The sequence below is a fragment of the Falco biarmicus genome, chromosome 5 (genome assembly GCF_023638135.1).
Source record: "Falco biarmicus isolate bFalBia1 chromosome 5, bFalBia1.pri, whole genome shotgun sequence".
NCBI lineage: Eukaryota > Metazoa > Chordata > Aves > Falconiformes > Falconidae > Falco > Falco biarmicus.
In genome coordinates, this window is record NC_079292.1 from 55,874,151 (window position 1) to 55,890,735 (window position 16,585).

At 50.7% G+C, this 16,585-nt stretch overlaps 2 protein-coding genes across 2 annotated transcripts; one reads left to right on the forward strand and one right to left on the reverse strand.

The window, feature by feature from the left end:
• Positions 1-54: 54 nt before the first annotated feature.
• NAGA (alpha-N-acetylgalactosaminidase) lies at positions 55-5,352 on the forward strand. Its single transcript, XM_056342180.1, has 8 exons — positions 55-277; positions 794-968; positions 1,090-1,267; positions 1,520-1,614; positions 2,216-2,377; positions 2,857-3,054; positions 3,270-3,413; positions 3,684-5,352. Exons 1-8 carry the CDS (start codon positions 114-116, stop codon positions 3,864-3,866), a joined length of 1,299 nt encoding a protein of 432 aa, XP_056198155.1. The 5' UTR covers positions 55-113; the 3' UTR covers positions 3,867-5,352.
• A 593-nt stretch (positions 5,353-5,945) lies between these two features.
• Positions 5,946-15,329, reverse strand: WBP2NL (WBP2 N-terminal like). The gene is made up of 8 exons (XM_056342181.1): positions 15,216-15,329; positions 12,686-12,794; positions 12,008-12,143; positions 10,365-10,457; positions 9,341-9,559; positions 8,813-8,941; positions 8,376-8,452; positions 5,946-7,497 (listed from the first exon to the last, which is right to left on the reverse strand). The coding sequence occupies exons 1-8, from the start codon at positions 15,272-15,274 to the stop codon at positions 7,450-7,452; spliced, it is 870 nt and encodes a 289-aa protein (XP_056198156.1). The 5' UTR covers positions 15,275-15,329; the 3' UTR covers positions 5,946-7,449.
• Between the last annotated feature and the right edge of the window lie 1,256 nt (positions 15,330-16,585).

The following is a 16,585-nucleotide window of genomic DNA, read 5'->3' on the forward strand; positions in this document are numbered from 1 at the left end:
GGGCGGGAGGGAGGTGGCGGGGGCGGGCGGTCAGGTGATGCGGGCGCCATCATGTGACGGGGCCGGGCCGGGCCGGGGGGAGGTGCGCTGTGCTCTGTGTCCCGGCGGCGGCCATGGGGGTGCCGGTGCTGAGCGGGCTGGCCCTGGCCCTGGCCCTGCCGCTGGCCTCCGTGGCCCTGGAGAACGGGCTGGCGCTGACGCCCCCCATGGGCTGGCTGGCCTGGGAGAGGTTCCGCTGCAACGTGGACTGCCGGACAGACCCGCGCCACTGCATCAGGTCAGCGGGGAGGGGGGGGACAGTCTCCCGGGCTCCCTGTGGCGTGTCCCCTCGCAGCGACGAGGGCTCGTCCCTTGTGTCCCCTGCCCGAGAGAACCTGCTGGGAAACGGCGGGCTGCTGCCCGGGACTGCCCCGGGGGGTGGGCAGGGCGGTGGGTCGGACGTGGGCCCGGGGCGGCGCTGGCCCGTCGGCGCCCCTGGGCGGGCCCTGCCGCGGCACGGTGGCGGGGGCGAGGGGGGGTGGGAAGGGGGGGGTCGGGGCCGGGGCTGCAGAGCCCCCGGGGCCGAGGGATGCGCCTGGGCTCTGTGGGGTGTCGGGGAGGTGCTTCCCCTCGGTGAGGCAAATGGAACGCGGATGGGGGTTATGCGGGAGCTCTGGGGACCTTTCTGTGGTGACCGACCCCTCCAGAGCCCCCGGTTGGCCCCAGAGTCCCAGCGGCTCCCTCAGCTGGTGGGGCGCGGAGGTCTCGGGGTCGCAGCCTGCCACATGCCCGTCCCCCCTCCCCCGACCTGCAGTGAGATGCTCTTCTTCGAGATGGCAGACCGCCTGGCGGAGGACGGCTGGAGGGAGCTGGGCTACAAGTACATCAACATTGACGACTGCTGGTCCGCCAAGCAGCGCGACGCGGCGGGACGGCTGGTTGCAGACCCTGAGAGGTTCCCCAGGGGGATTAAGGCTCTGGCTGACTATGTGAGTGCCTGCTGGGGATGGTGGGGATCTCTGTGTCCCCACACCATCGTGTGTTTATGGATGGAGACACCTAGGATCCACCTCGTCCCCTCTTCGCAGCTCTCCTCTCCTCTCCTCACAGGTCCATGCCCGGGGGCTGAAGCTGGGCATTTACGGTGACCTGGGCACCCTCACCTGCGGGGGCTACCCAGGCACCACACTGGACCGTGTGGAGCAGGATGCCCAGACCTTTGCGGAGTGGGGTGTGGACATGCTGAAGCTGGATGGGTGCTACTCGTCAGGAGAGGAGCAGGCAGAGGGTAAGGGCTCCCTGGCTGGCTGGCATTTCTCCCCTCTCTGCTTTGGTCAGGGCAGCTGGCTGTCCGCAGAAGCACTTGGCTAGCCAGTTCTTCCCTCGTATCTCCTGTTGCAGCTCTTGAGCAAAGAGGGTGGAGTTTGGATGCCCTAGGGCTGGTGTAAGGCAGGAGGCCATGCTGGCCGGGGGTTCCCCTGGCTGGGCGGGATGGGATGCAGGCTGCTCCCTTCACCAGCTGTTATCTTCTCTCCCTAAGGCTACCCAGAAATGGCAAGGGCCTTGAACGCCACAGGCCGTCCCATCGTCTACTCCTGCAGCTGGCCAGCATATCAGGGGGGGCTCCCCCCCAAGGTGAGGGTTGTCCCATCCAGTGGCTGTTTCCCTTGTCTCCTGTGCCCTTGGGGGCTTTGGTTGAAGCTGCAGGATCCAGGTGCTACACCCTGCTTATTGCTCTGCCCCTGGTAGGATTGGGCTGCAGGTCCCCAGAGGGCATGTGGTCTTCCTGCCAGGCATCTGGGGACACTTGGGGTTCCCCACATGGCTAGGTGACGGGAGTTTGGGGGGAAGAGGCCCTGGGGCATGCCTGCTCCACACCACTCAGCTGGTGTGGGGTTGATCCTGACGTTCTGTTCTTCTCAGATGGATCCTTCTAGTAATGTCTCTTGAGAATTGATTGCATTTATTTCTCTTCCACATTTTGTCAGTCCTGAGCTGCCCTCATTCTTGCAGCTGATAATCTCCCCATGGCCTCTGTGGTTGTTTTGTTAGACATCCTATCATACTAGGATATGACTGTCCTCCTTCATTATATGACATTGCCCTTCTCCTAATCCCTCTGCCTTGTGCACACTTTCTGGATGCTTCAGCTCTCAGCAAGTCTGGATGCCTCTTCTCCCCTACCTTGCAGACCCACTCCTTTCTCCTTCCTGCCTGACCCTGTGCTCCTCTCCAGGTGAACTACACCATTCTAGCAGAGGTCTGCAACCTGTGGCGTAACTATGATGACATCCAGGACTCCTGGGACAGTGTACTTTCCATCTTGGACTGGTTCTCTGCAAACCAGGATGTGCTGCAGCCAGCAGCTGGCCCTGGTCACTGGAATGACCCAGACATGGTGAGGCTCGGTGGTGGGTGCACTGACCCTGGATGGGAATGGAGGATCTCCAGGGATCCCCTTCTAGGGGCAGGGCAAAGGAAGGGCACCAGGAGCAGGAGGCCTGTTGCTGCAAAGAGGCGAAGCTTGTGCTGCCCTTGCCTAAGCTGTGGGAAAAGCCTGTAGCTGAAATGAACCCTTCACCACTCGTACTGTGTACCCTGTTGTCCTGGTGTCCTCGTCCTCCCTGCACAGGCTGAGGGGGGATAGTGGTTATTATAAGGATGTTAGTGAACACATTTGAACGTGTGCTGATGGCTCAGCACTTAGCAGGGGTGGGATCTCCTGATGGTGGTAGGCTGCTCCAGGGGAAGCAAAAGTGCCTGTGAGGTTTCCCATGGGTGCTCCCTCCCAGCAGGCTGCAGCATCACCAGGGGTGACAAGCAGACAAGTTTTAAATCTTTTCTGCCTCTCCTGTCTTCTCACCCTCTCTCCTCCAGCTCATCATTGGAAACTTTGGCCTTAGCTATGAGCAGTCACGCTCCCAAATGGCATTGTGGACAGTGATGGCAGCTCCGCTCCTCATGTCCACAGATCTCCGCACCATCTCCCTGAGCGCCAAGGAGATCCTGCAGAACCGCCTCATGATCCAGATCAACCAAGACCCCCTGGGAATCCAGGGGCGCAGGATTGTCAAGGTTAGGGGGAAGGTGGACACATTTGGGAGAGCAGACAGGAGCAGCATGGGGTGTCACAATAGGGAGGGAGAGGGAGGTGAAGCAGAGGAACATGAGCAGGAGAGCTGTGGGAGCTGTGGACCTGCTGGCACAGCAGCCCCGCAGGGCAAGATCAGAAGGTATGGACCAGTGCTGGTCCCAGCAGCTTTGTCTCACACTCCCACCCCCACCCCTAGGAGAAATCCCACATTGAGGTGTTCCTGCGCCCGCTGTCCAAGGGTGCCAGTGCCCTCGTCTTCTTCAGCCGGAGGACAGATATGCCCTTCCCCTACACCACCAGCCTGGCCAAGCTCCACTTCCCTGAAGATGCTGTGTATGAGGTGAGCCCCACTGGTGTGCTACATAGCAGGGCAGCCCCATGGCACTTGGATCCTCCTTTTTCCAGCTCCCTCCTTTGATCCCTGTGCATTTTTGGGGGGGGAAGGACTCCTCCTCCCTGCCTCCAGGATGAAGGGGCAGCCCATCCATTGGGTCACGCTCCTGTTGCCTGCTGCTGTGCCCTGTCCTGCCATGCCATGGCAGTGACCACAGCTGGACCTCAGAATGAAAGGTCTGTAGAAATCCTGGTAGCCACCATCTCTCTCTTTCAGGTACAAGATGTGTTCAGCGGGAAAATCATCAGTGGCTTAAAGACGGGAGACAACTTCTCGGTCATTATTGACCCCTCAGGGGTAGTGATGTGGTATCTCTATCCCACGGCACTCCCGGGACAGCCCTGGCATGTTGTCAGACAGCAAGCCCCCGGCGAGGGCTTCCCCCCGGTCCTCCTGTGACGAGGCTCAGTGGATGGGGGGGTGCAGGTCAGTGCCAGGGTGAACTGCGAGACCCTGGGGCACATGGCTCTTTGCTGCACAAGTGCCTTTCGCTGACATGCCCAGCAGTGCTGCAGGAGGGACCATGTCCCTGGTAACCAGCCTGATCATGTCTGCTCCGTCTCTGTAAAGCAGGAATTCTTGTTACCCACCTCCTAAGAGTGTGTAGAGCATAATTCCTCTGTGATTTCCTGTGGAAGACACCATACAAGCAGAGTCCAGCATGGAGCCTGTCAGCTCTGACACCCGAGAACTTCACTGCTTTGAGCTGGGTACCACTGACTGCTGCAGGGGCTCTTTAAGCTATACCTGTAGAAAGGCTCTGTGTGCTTTAATATCTTCCAGGGTAGTAACACCCCCCACCCCACCCCGCAATGTGTGATGGCGTTGGCTGCAAGCATCAGACCTGGTCATCTTCTTTCCTTCACTACAATTAGCTTGGCTTAGCATAAGGGGCTGTCAATAGGGCTGCACCCTCCCCCTGTACCCTCCCTGGGACCAAAAGCTCTTGGAGGCATGATGGTCCTGCGCAGAGGCTTTGCTTGCAGGCCTGATCCTGCTGCCAGCATCCTGGAGGCCAGCACTACAGCAGCCTAGCATCCACACTAGCATTGTGTTAAAGCCACTCTGGTATCGGTTTACAAGAGCAAAAACCTCCACTGGTCATGCTCAACCCCAGCAGTCTTGCTGTGGCAGAGCATCAAAACCTGCAGAACCATAGCACATTGTGCACGAATGGTGTTGGGAAGATGCAGATACTCAGGTGAGGTAATTTTCTGAGTTGGGAGCTGGTCACATGTACCTCTGAGCTGCAAGTTGGATCCTGGTCTTACTCTAGCAGGGAATTCCAGCTAAAAGGGGGCTCGGGCCCTCCTCCAGCAGGCTGAGCACTCAGGGTTTCTCAGGGAAAGGCTCCTCCTTCTCCCAAGGGCAGCTACACACACAGGTCCACCCTGAGGAGGAGCCTGCACTACTAAACTGGAAGTGAGTGGTGGGACAGACTCTAAAGCCCTCAACCGCTTCACCTTTGTACAGCGCACACCCTATGGAGGAGTTTCAGGTGAGGTATGGCCTACCCCAGCTATCCTGGAAAGGGGTGCAGCACGCATGAAGACTGCCTCTTAAGACTGCCCAGGGAGAGAGCTGGACACAACGTTATGTCCCAGACTGGAGAAACAAATTTTAGATTAGACAAGAAAGTTTCCCCTTTCTATTCAGATGCTGGAGGGTTCCTGACCATCCGTTCACTCTAGTTCCTGCATGACCAAATGGCTGATTCTGGCCACTTCCAGAAACATTCTCAAATTGCAGCAGCAAGATACTGAATATGATGCTTGCAGTGCTAACGAAGGATGAGTGCACTTCATGTCTGTATACAGGAGCTGGCTTTGTTCCTGGGAAATGACTGAGACAAACTAATTGAAATAAAGGGGAAGCAGTCACAGTCTCTCTGTTTCATGTTTATTATATGTCGCTAGCTATAGCTGCTTGGTTAATGTATGACTACAAGGTCACTACCTCAAAACAGGAACAACTGTGCTAAGAAACAGAACTGGTTTCCTGTCAGACTGGACTGATGAGTAGGACACTGCTTTCCAGCAGTTACATCATGTTCAGCAGGGCAACAGCTTTTCCTTGGCACAAGGGGAAAGAGATTTTGGAGTCCACAGTTAAGTGCCATTTTCCTTTACCATGTATGTATTTTTCCCTCACTGGAAAAAAGGGGCTAGTGAGGAGCTCCTCTTGAAAACAGGCCTTCCCCCTGGCAGTGAATGTACGCAGGAGGTGCTACAAATACAGCCCCTGCTAAATGCAGTGTTGTGCATGCCCTGAGGACATGAATGTGTGCCAGTTCTGGGTATCTGGGTGAGAGCAGAGGCAAGGGGATGAGTCTCACCTCTTCCCCCCAGTTACTTGATTCCAAATCCAGATTAGTCATGTACCAGGAAGAGAGGACTGGTCCACAGCCAACCCAAGAGAACACCAGCAGTGGCAAGAATGAAGGTCAACACAACAGACACACAACAGTGAACAGGCAGCTAAAGGTATCAACACTCCTGTATTAAAGTGCAATTCAAAAAGTTACAAACATTCATGGTTGATTTTCTCTTTAAATACAGAGTTACTAGAGTATCTCTAACTCAGACTTAAAAGGTGTTTCTAGATAAGGAAATTTACTACCCCCCCATGCAGGGCTGCTTTAGGAATTCACACCTGCAGCTTGTGCAAGCCTGACTTACAAAGCAATCCTGGCACAAAGGGAAGTAAAAAGGAAGACAGTCCTTCCCCTTCACTGTGAAGGTAGAAAGGCTGTAGGAAGAAGTACGATCACCCCATAAGTAAAGGATCACAAACATCTCCACCAGACTGGAGAGCCTCTCTCAGAGCAGGCTTAATGATACTTTGTCCTAAGGAAGAAGGAAAGGCTGTGACTGAGCAGCCAGAGTCTGCAAGAGAGCAGAGCATTAATAACATCCGCATCAGACAGTGGTTCCCAGCTGAGAGAGGACACTGCACCCCTGAGCAACCCAGCGCTGGTATTACAGCACAGACCTGCACACACTGCTCAGATGTGGACACATGCGCCCCGGCTGCACCAGCTGAAGGAAGAGACAAAGGCCAGTTTTGCCCTGTGGAGCTAGCACACAGCGCATGCTTGCTCAGCACAGCCAGCCAGGGCTGCAGGACCTGTCTCCTGACAAAGCTAGTGCCAGGTCATCTTCGTAACGTAACATATTTTGCTCCAAGGCAAGCAGCTGCAGCACTTGACTCCATTATGCCTGAACAGCTGCCTGACGCTGGATCATTGCACAGAAATAGGACCTGCTTCTAGGAAAGGAAGACTGATTCGCACACCACACCAGCTCACTGTCCTGCAGCACACCTTTGTTTGCTTTTCTATTCATTGCCTACAAAGGCAGGCTGATTTGGGCCCATTCCCTTCCCTCTTGCATAGCCAAACTCTTCAGTGTTTCTGAAGATATATTTCATCACCCCATGACTGTTAGTCCAGGACATGAAACACACACTTCCAACACGATACAGGATTTCCAGAATCCCATCTCACACTGAACTGTGCCAGAATTTCAGGAAATATCACACCTTTCTGGGGCACCCAAGGGTCTGTGCAAGGAACCTCATGGCTCTCTGTACCTTTCCTCTTGGATGGCAATTTAGAAGTCAAAAGTTTGGTATTCCAAGTAGTTTTGCTCGAAGATCCCAGAGCCTTCGTATTTTAGTCCTAGATTAGTCATGTGGTATACTGATGGCTTAATAAGAAGTCTATCTCTCCTCAAGCCAATGGCAGAGCAAAAGGTTAGTGCTTTGACCCCATGAGATAAAGCAAGTAAGCAGGAAAGTGCTGTTGTTCTGCCTTGTATTGCCACTGACTTAATGTTCAGGGAGGGCAGGTGCTCAGCTGCCCACCACTACATATACTGTATATATACAAAAAGACCTAGAGATATGCTAACCCAAGGGGTAGTAACAGCCAAATTGTCTTCAGGGAGAGAGAGTGTGGGAGGCTGGTTGCAATTTCTTTCTGTTAGTTGTTCTTCTTATCCTCAGGAGGTGTATAAGGAGGTGGCTGATCCTGGAAGGAGATATGGTAGAATCAACAACCCGGCTTGTTTTGACAAGCTCTTCCCAGGCGTTCCCAGGCTTGGCTTACAAGAACTGACTGCTCTTTAGTGAGCTACAGACAGAGCCAGGTGCTGTGTTTTAAGCTGTTATTTCATCACACCATTCCTCTCTAGTATTAGTTATACTCCAGGATATATATGCTGCCTCCTATAACTCTTCTAGTGAAGGTCCTTTCAAAACCAGGTAGCAAACAGTCTACTACAAACAGACCATTTAATCTGTTTTAATCATCGTTTTCCCTTCACTTCCAGGACTTTGTCTCTGTTGATGTTCATAGCTCTGACCCAGCAGACAGCAAGCCTCTGGCTTGAGGGCCAGCTTTGCTGCTCCATCGGTCTCCATGTCCCACCACAAAACCATGAGGCTGTCATGTACCAGATGTGGGCTACAGCCTACCTACCAGCTACCACTGACTAAACAGCAAGAGACATCCCCATCTCCACGCAGCTCAGAAAAAAAAAATGAAAGAAACCCACACGCTCTCATCCTTAAGCAACCTGCTGTTCTTTACCTCTCACCACTTTCAGGCCCAACAGAAACAGAGCACTCTGCATGTTCTCAGTGCCCACGCAAAATTGTTATGCCTTTAAGAGTAAAGACAAGTACCAAATGGCTGTTACTGGATGAATCTTAAGGCTCTCCTTTCCTGATGGAAGATTTAACAAGCCTTCTTCATGGAACCAACATCCATGCCATTCCCAGGAAAATGCATACTTTGTCTGCATGTTCAATATGAAGGCATGCTGGACTTGGCTAGGAAAGTAAACCAGTCTCTGCTAGTGGCAGAAGAGGGAGCAGGCACACACAAACCGCAAGCGCAGTACTCACCATGGGCATGTACACATTGTGTGGGTTGGCAGGGTTGTAATATGCACTGGAAGCTGCTTCCATGGCCTTACTGTCCCCTAAAAAGGAAAGAAAAGAAGCCATCTTACATGCCTTAGGCAGTGGCCCAAGCCCCAGAGCCTTCTCCCCAGCCACAGCTCTTTCGAGGAGGCAACAAAGGTCCAAAGAGTCAACAGCAACTGTAGCAAGCTGGGTTAGAATTCAGAGTTCAGGAAGGCTGCAAGCTGGCTAGAGCTGACCACAAGCTGTACAGTGCAGAGCTGAGCAGTTTCCCCCATGCTCTGTTATCTCAAGACAACTTTGAGCTCCTGCAGCAACAGGTTCCCCAACCCACGCTGTGCCCACAGCACCACCCACAGCCCAAGTCCCCAAGCCCTCTTTTGCACCCAGACCCTGGCAGCCCCCCCAGTCCCATTTACCTGGCACCCCTGGGCCCATCCAGGCTGGGGGAGCTGAGGGGGCCAAGGGCCCTGTAGGAGATGGCCCAGAGTAGGGGGGAGGAGGTGGAACATACACAGGGTTCAAGTTCGGAAGTGGTGGGTAAATACCTGAAAAAGATGACACTGGATCAATGCTTTGGACTGTGGCAAAGGGGTGAAGAGAGCTCACAGGGCCAGCAGCACATTAGCTCTGGACAAGAGGAGCGGTGAGGGAAGCTCTACAGGCTTGGCAGGGATGCAGGCAGTAGGGATTTGACATTTTGGTAATGCCTGTCATGCCAACAAGCAACAATTGTCTCCCAAACAGCAGCACAACCACATTTCCACCTCCCATCCAGCTGCAACTACAGAGATACATGGGTGAGATGAAAAGTACACAAGAGGTTTTTGCAAGGACAAGGGTCCTTGATGGAGACAAAACCACAGTAACCCTTGCCATACCACTGTGGTTTCTTTACAACTAACACTTAACACACCCTGCCAGTCATCATTACACAATTTCCAGACCTGGAGTCTGGGCATATGGGTATCCCATGGGCTGTGGAGCAGGTCCGTAGGCATTCATCATAGGTGGTGTATAAGGATATGGTCCATTTGGTGGTGGAGGAGCAGCATATCCCCCTGGCGCAGGTGAATAACCCCCAGGAGCAGGCGGGGTGGGTGCATACCCTCCGGGAACAGGTGTATAGCCATAGCCAGGGTTCTGGAGAGGAACGCCACTGGAAGCTAAGGAGCACATGTTTAGTAAGCCAGACATCCTTTTGTAACAACCAAATACATAGAATAAAAGAAAAATAGTCCTGTTCATGCAGCACCATTTCCCTTCATCTAAATCCACTATACAGTCCAGGCATAGTACTGCACTTGAAAAGCAGTAGTCTCCTTGCTGCAAGTTCACAGGGTGTTGAAGGAAACCAGCTGCAAAAATACTAGATACTAGGTACCGTTCCCATCACAGAGCTCCTGCTGCTGGAAAAAAAGACCATTCTAAAGCAAGTATCAGTAGGATGGTTTTTCCTTCTTTTTAAACCTCCTTATGAGAAAAAAGTGTGTATTTTGAAATCCGTGTTTCTTTAAAAAGAAAACTTTCTTATCAGAAAAAAAAAATCCCCCATTTATAAGTTTTAAATAGATGTTATTTTTTAAAATTTATTTTTTCCCCCTCTGCAAATGTGCACATTAACTTCCCCAATCTTACTTCACTATTACAGAACTGAGCTGAGGATATGTAAGTGAATCAGTTTTTCACCGTCACATATTTCAACTTAAATCCAGGAGGAATAAGGTTCTGTAGAAAAAGGTGGTCCACCTCAGAAACACAAACCCCAGAATACTCTAGCTGCACAAATCACCAAGATGAAATAAAGAAAAGGGACTGGAAGGAAAAACAAAAGTTCCGCTGGAAAGGGAAAAAAATACATTACTGTGGAAGAGTGCATAGAGTACCCTTCTTCCCACCAAGTTCAAGAATACTATTCTCTAACTAGCTCAGCCAACCACAGGGGAACTGCAGGCTCTGAGGATCCCTTACCATTAGAGGCAGCTTTGAACATCAGCTGTCCAAACTCTATGGCTCCTCCACTGTTGAAAGTCAGTTTAAATGTCCCCTGCCCTTCCCAGCCACCTAGGAAAGAGAAAATTAGAATTGAAACAGACTAACCTCCTCAGTAGCTGTCAAGATAGCAAAACAGTTAATATTCCTATTAATTTTCTTCTTCTTTATTTCCTAACTATTTTGCATCCTACTACCAGTGGCAAGACTGATAGTGTTGCTATCAGATGTCCTCCAAAATAATACCTCAAGAAGATCACGAATTAATTTCTTTACCCTTTAAAAGACGATCCCCACTACAGTCATGCAGAAGCAGCCTAGTCTAGATACTAGGTTGTTTTGCTCTTTCCTGAAAGGTTTACTAGAACCTAACAATGAACACAGCGTAAAGAAAGAACACTTAATTCACTGAGGATTTTAACTGAAAGCCCTCAGACGAAGTTTTATTGCTGAACTCCATGGACTGCAGATCAGGATCTGCAACTCAAGCTAGGATTTAAATCAAATGCAACATTTTTAATCTCTTTGACACAGAGAAGTTCAAACAGATTATAAATGCTTACATATAATAGCAATTTTTCAGAAAATAATCAAGTAGGAGATGATAGTGCAAGCTAAGTAAGAATGCTTTGTTTTGTAGGGGCTTTTTTGGTGTGGGGTGTTTTTTTTTTTTTTTGCAGGGTGTGTCTTGGTTTTTCTGGTGGCTTTAGAAAAAAGATGCAATTTAAAGAAAAGATTTCATAAAACAAGATTTGTCTTCCTTGTCTAACAATGAAGTTATTAAAAGTAGAGATAGTCTCTCGGGGACTAAGTAGAAATAAAGTATAGAACTATAACTGACCAATCCACTATGGATAAAGTCATCCTCTTGGAGATTCACCTCTTTAAAACCACTGTCTTAGTATGATTTCAGCCTGAGAAAGTGGGCTGATCCATAATCCCCAGATGACTGAGTCACTTTAAAACATTGTTACAAACAAAAAACAAAAGCCTCAATTCTCCAGATGCCATCAAAATACACATAAACTAATTTCAGGGCTGAAGAGGGAAGAAATTTGAATCAGAAGCTTTGTTTTTAATCCCCATTTATCTTTTGCAGTTCCCTATGTTTGATCATGACCTGTGACTGCAAGTCATACACAGTTTCACCATCAAATTGGGAACAAAGCTAAATTAACAATATAGAGCAGCATCCTACATGTATACAAACATATCCAAGCTGGTAAGTGGCTACTGATCTCCAGAAAACAAAAGTGATTGCTAATTCTATCAATATCCATGACTGGTGGCTTGGTTGCTTACCCACCCTTTCAGGTCAAAGACAGCAGAAAACAAGCCCACGTGGAAACCAAGTAAACATGACACACAGCAAGACAGAAGTTAAGGGATGAAAACAAGTCATCCTATGAAAGTCCATTACTAGCTCTGGGGGCAGAAAGTAACACAGAAGCAGTGCCTTAAAGTTCAGAAGACACAAATTATCTTAGTGTGGACATGCTAGCTATACTACCACAGCTATTCTGTCCGTCTTTCCTGGGCACACAAGCCATCTATCTAATATTCAGTAGAAAAGGACCTGTGACACTTCAGAAGAGTTCCAACTACAAAGCACGGGCACATACCTCCTGCCTCAGCCTGAATCTGTCCTTTGATGTAATTGGCAGAGAAAACCGGCTGCTCAATTGAGCATCCTTTCACCAAATAAAATGGCATCATGAAAGACAGCATAGGATCCTTGCCCTTCGACACAAATATCATCTGCAAGACAGGAGGGAATGCCTCTGAATTACTTGAATTAGATATAAAGGGTGGTTATGGTGTTCTAGTTGCAGCAGAATCCAAAAAGAGGGTAACTCATCTCCTACTATCAGTATGCATTGTGTTATTTCACAGCTTTACTACTGTGGGACCCTGTACAGATTTGATGGCACATGGCTCATTCGCTTAAAGCACGTATGTTGCAAAATAATATACAGCATAAACCACACATGTACATTTACAGAGTTTTATTGTTCTGCTTTTTAAGGATGACCTATGACAGTTTTCAAAGAAAGTAATATTGCCTGACACATTATATGAAATATACTCTGTAGACAGTGATTTCCAGGACTGCATGTGCCTTTGAAGGGATTTGGGATTGTGACACAGGCACAAACTATCCTATTTCCACCTTCCTTTCTCCTACCTAGTACTCTCAGTGGTTCCTTCCATAACAGAAATCTCTTCTATCACCAGTTAGACTTCTGGTCTAAAGCCTACATCCCTTGAGAAAGAAGCAGCCCTGCTGGCATCAGACTTACCCGGTAAGGGGTGAGATAGAGCATCCCTTTCTTGGTGCCTTTGAAGGCTTCAGGCTTGCCTGTCACATCACTGAAGGAGAGCTCCACATCTTTACACTGTTTGAGAACACTACAGGAGGAAATCAAACGAATTGGAGAGACACTCAACAACAGCTGTGACACACACTTCCATCAGACGGGGAGGGGGATACCACACCAGAAACCCTGAATATTATCCCAAAAGACTCAGATCTGTTGTGGGCCCTGCCATTTTTCCTTTGAACAGAAAGAGAGGATTTATGCAGAGTGGAAGAACTCACCCTCCCACCTGTGACAACCCCTGCTCCTCCTCCACAAAGGGAAGCTTTAAATGACAGTTCCTCTTTCTGTTTCCAAAACCATCAGGCTGAGGAATTCCTCTCTCCACATGAGAAGAGCCTCAGCCCAAAGCACAGAAAGGCTTGAAGTGTCTGAAAACACTGCCTTGAAGCCAAGGTATCACGTCAGAGCAAGCCTCCCTCCCCAAGTCCATGCTCAAATCCAGGACCGGCCACCACACCCACTGTGCAAACTGGGGAAGCTGCTTCATTAATAGCCTCACTGTTGAACCTGCTTCACATGATTTAAGTAAATATTTGTACTAAAGAGAACCACTCTAAGGAACAAAATGAGGAGCTGGTAATGTCAGCAGTAAGGTTATTATTACTGGATATTTATGGGAACATTAGCAAAGTCTGCTAATTACACAAAGTCAGATGTGAACTGTGAACACTGCAGGGTCAGAGGTATGGAGGTGCCTGAAAAATTAAATATATTTTCAGGAAAAATGAGTCAACTTAGGAATGCATGTCACTGAACCTACAGGGCAGACCCTAAACATACCACCTAGTAAGAAAATTTGTAGAATAAACAGAAGAGCCTTGGGGATGACAAGACTGCAGCACATTACAGTGGCAAAAGAATCTGAAGTGCTTCATGGTTCAAGAGCATGAAAAAAGAAAACGTAAAACCCTAACCCAACATAAGCCTGAACAGGCCGGATTCTAAAGTAATCCTTATGTATTCTGATCACCATACTGCAGAAGTCAGAACGAGTCAGGAAATTGCAAAATTATCAGGGGAAGGGAGGAATCAACAGGGCCACCATATGGGAAAACAACCAAAAGCCCTGTAGTTTCAGGCTGTGTGCTCTTTACGGAAGTGAAAAACATAACAGTATAGATGTGTCTGAAAAATACAGCTATCCAAGGAGGAACACATTAAAAATTCTAGCTTTGATGAGGAAAAAACCATCCTGACCAAGAAATTTTACTGGGACATTACTTCATAGCTGAGCTAGATGCAGACTCTCACACTGGCTGGGAAGGACAGATTGACAAGGCAGCAGAGCTCTTCCCATTTCTGAGATGGAAAGGGGAAACATTTCTTTTAAGCTAAATAAAACCAGCTCCTTGACAGCTTGGATCTTACCAAACACTTCTTCACCATGTCCTGTAGCATCATTTCACATCAGTTTGCTTCATTGGGAAGAATGTCTATGTAATTACTGTCATGTTTACGCCTTTGCAACTACCCACATAAGCAAATGACATGCAGCCACCACCACTGGGTGTAATTAGGCTGCTGAACTGGTTTGCACCTGCATGCCCATCGAGTGCTGTCACGGGAGGGCTGTGTACCCCATGGAGCTGTGCTGCACCCACCTGTGACTAAGCAGCACCTCGAAGAATGGCTTGAGGTCAAGGATAAAGAGATCTCCTTTCAACCAGCAAAAGCTTTACGTGTCAAAAGACTTCCCTGACTGATGTATTAGCAGTCAGTAACAAATTCAACATTTTTTTGAGTGGATTCTTCCTACTGCTTACCAGCCTCAAATCAACTCGATGATCTGGTTTCTAGGATTCTCTAGCCAAGGCCAGGGTGTCAGAAGCACCTGAACACAATCAATCCGAAGCCCAAGCCCGTCAAGCTGGTCTGTCAGTCCCCACTCAGGGTGAGGGCAGGCGTCAGGCCGCGGGCTGGGCCTCAAGGAGAAAGACGCTCTGCTCCAGCCTCACCTCTGACAGGTTCTCCTTACTTTGAATTCAAGCGATTAACACTCCTACCTGCAGTGGTCTCTGCATCTCTGACATCGCTAACAAACTGCATGACGTAAAAAAAAAAAGCCAATTCCTTGTCTTCTACAGGCAACGGCAGTTCCTGCTTCACCCAAGCCCGCCCGCTGGGGCAGCGCTATGGGCCGCCGAGCTTCAACGGCGAAGACGGGGCAGCTCCGCCGACTCTAGGCAGGCCTGGCCCCGTCGCCCGCCCGCCCGCCCCCCCCCGCCGCCTGCCCCGGCCCGCTCCCCCACTGCCAGGGAGGACTTTAATCCCTCAGCCCCCAGGCCAGGCCAGGCCGGGCCGGGCCGGGCCAGGCCAGGCCGGGCCGGGCCGGGCTGCCTCCGTCTGCCTCCCAACGCGGGGCCCCATCGTCCCCCGGCCCAGCTACAGGGGCCGGGGCTGAGGAAGAGAGCGGCAGCCCGCCTGCTGCCCCGTGACCGTCCCCCGGTACCTCTCGGCGTTGGGGATGACGACACCACCCTCCTGCGAGTGGTTCCTGTTCAGCGCCATCTTGTCCCCGCTGGCCCCGCCCCTGACCCTGTGACGTCGCTTTCCCCGCGCCCCGGTGGCCCCGCCCCCGGTGACTCCCGCTTCCGGCGATGCCCCGCCCCCCGCGATGCCTCCCGGCGGGCGCGAAGCGGAAATGACGTGGCAGTGGTTGGCAGGTGACGCTGGCTTTATTGACCGCTGCCGCGGGGGACGCTACAGCTGGTGGTACTGCCCGGCCCGCACCGCCCCCGGGCGCCGCGTGTTCCCTGTGACGGGCCGTGGGGCAGCCCCGGCGTCCGGTCAGGCTAAGGCCCGCCAGCGGCTGCTGCGGAGGGCCGCGGCCCGGCCCCTCTTTCCCGGCCTGGCGGGGGCACCGGTGGCCTGCGGCCGGCTCCCCGTGAGTCCGGGGCGGTTGGGGAAGGCGCTTTGGCCGAAGTTCTACGGTCCGGTGTCTGGATGAAGCGCTATTTTTGCCGTCCTCTTGTTTGTGTGATCCCCGCAGCACTGCTTCCCGAGACCTCTGCGGGAGTGCAAAAGGTGCTGGCACTGCACTGGGGACAGCCTTTCCCCCGAGACCTGCTTATAGACCGAAGTGAACCACAATTAACTTGTCTGTACAACTAACCACAAATAGTAGTGCCTACATAGAGCGCTGCTTGCTCTTCTTGCTCTCTGCTCACAGCATAACCACACCTGCCATGATGTTCGTTACAGTCTTAGCTTAAATGGAATTTGTCCAGCATAAAAAAAAAAAAAATAAATTACCTTCGGGATTTACCATGCCTTGCAAAATCTTTCTGGTGAATGGCTTATGTGGCAAAAAGTTTGTGAGTCTCTGAATGTACTGAGTGGGTATGTCAGGTGTAAAACTTAGATTCTCTCTCTTCATTATGTAATTCAAGTGATACCAGAGGGGAACATCTGACTTGCTGTGGTCATCTTGGGACTCAGCTGGTGGCACGTGAGAGCTAGGATCCATTCAGGCTTTTTCCAAGCTTATCCATTGGTAGGCTTTCCCAACAGTATCTTCCCACTGTCATGCAACATGGGAAATTTTTAATATTTGCCATTTGTAGACTTCATGGTAGATACGCAGATACTGATGGGATATTTGCATGAGCAGATGGTGGTGAGGAATACCTGTGCTTGCTTCTCTCAGCAAATTTTTATGGATCCTTTAGAAGTAGTTCATGATCTGACAGGAAATTACAGAGCAGAGCTTAAAAACCACCTTATTACAAGCAAACAAACTTTCCTAAACCTATAGGGCAAAACACACACCCTTCTTGCAATCCACGTTACAGGCAAAGGAAAACCTCTCCTGCTGCATGT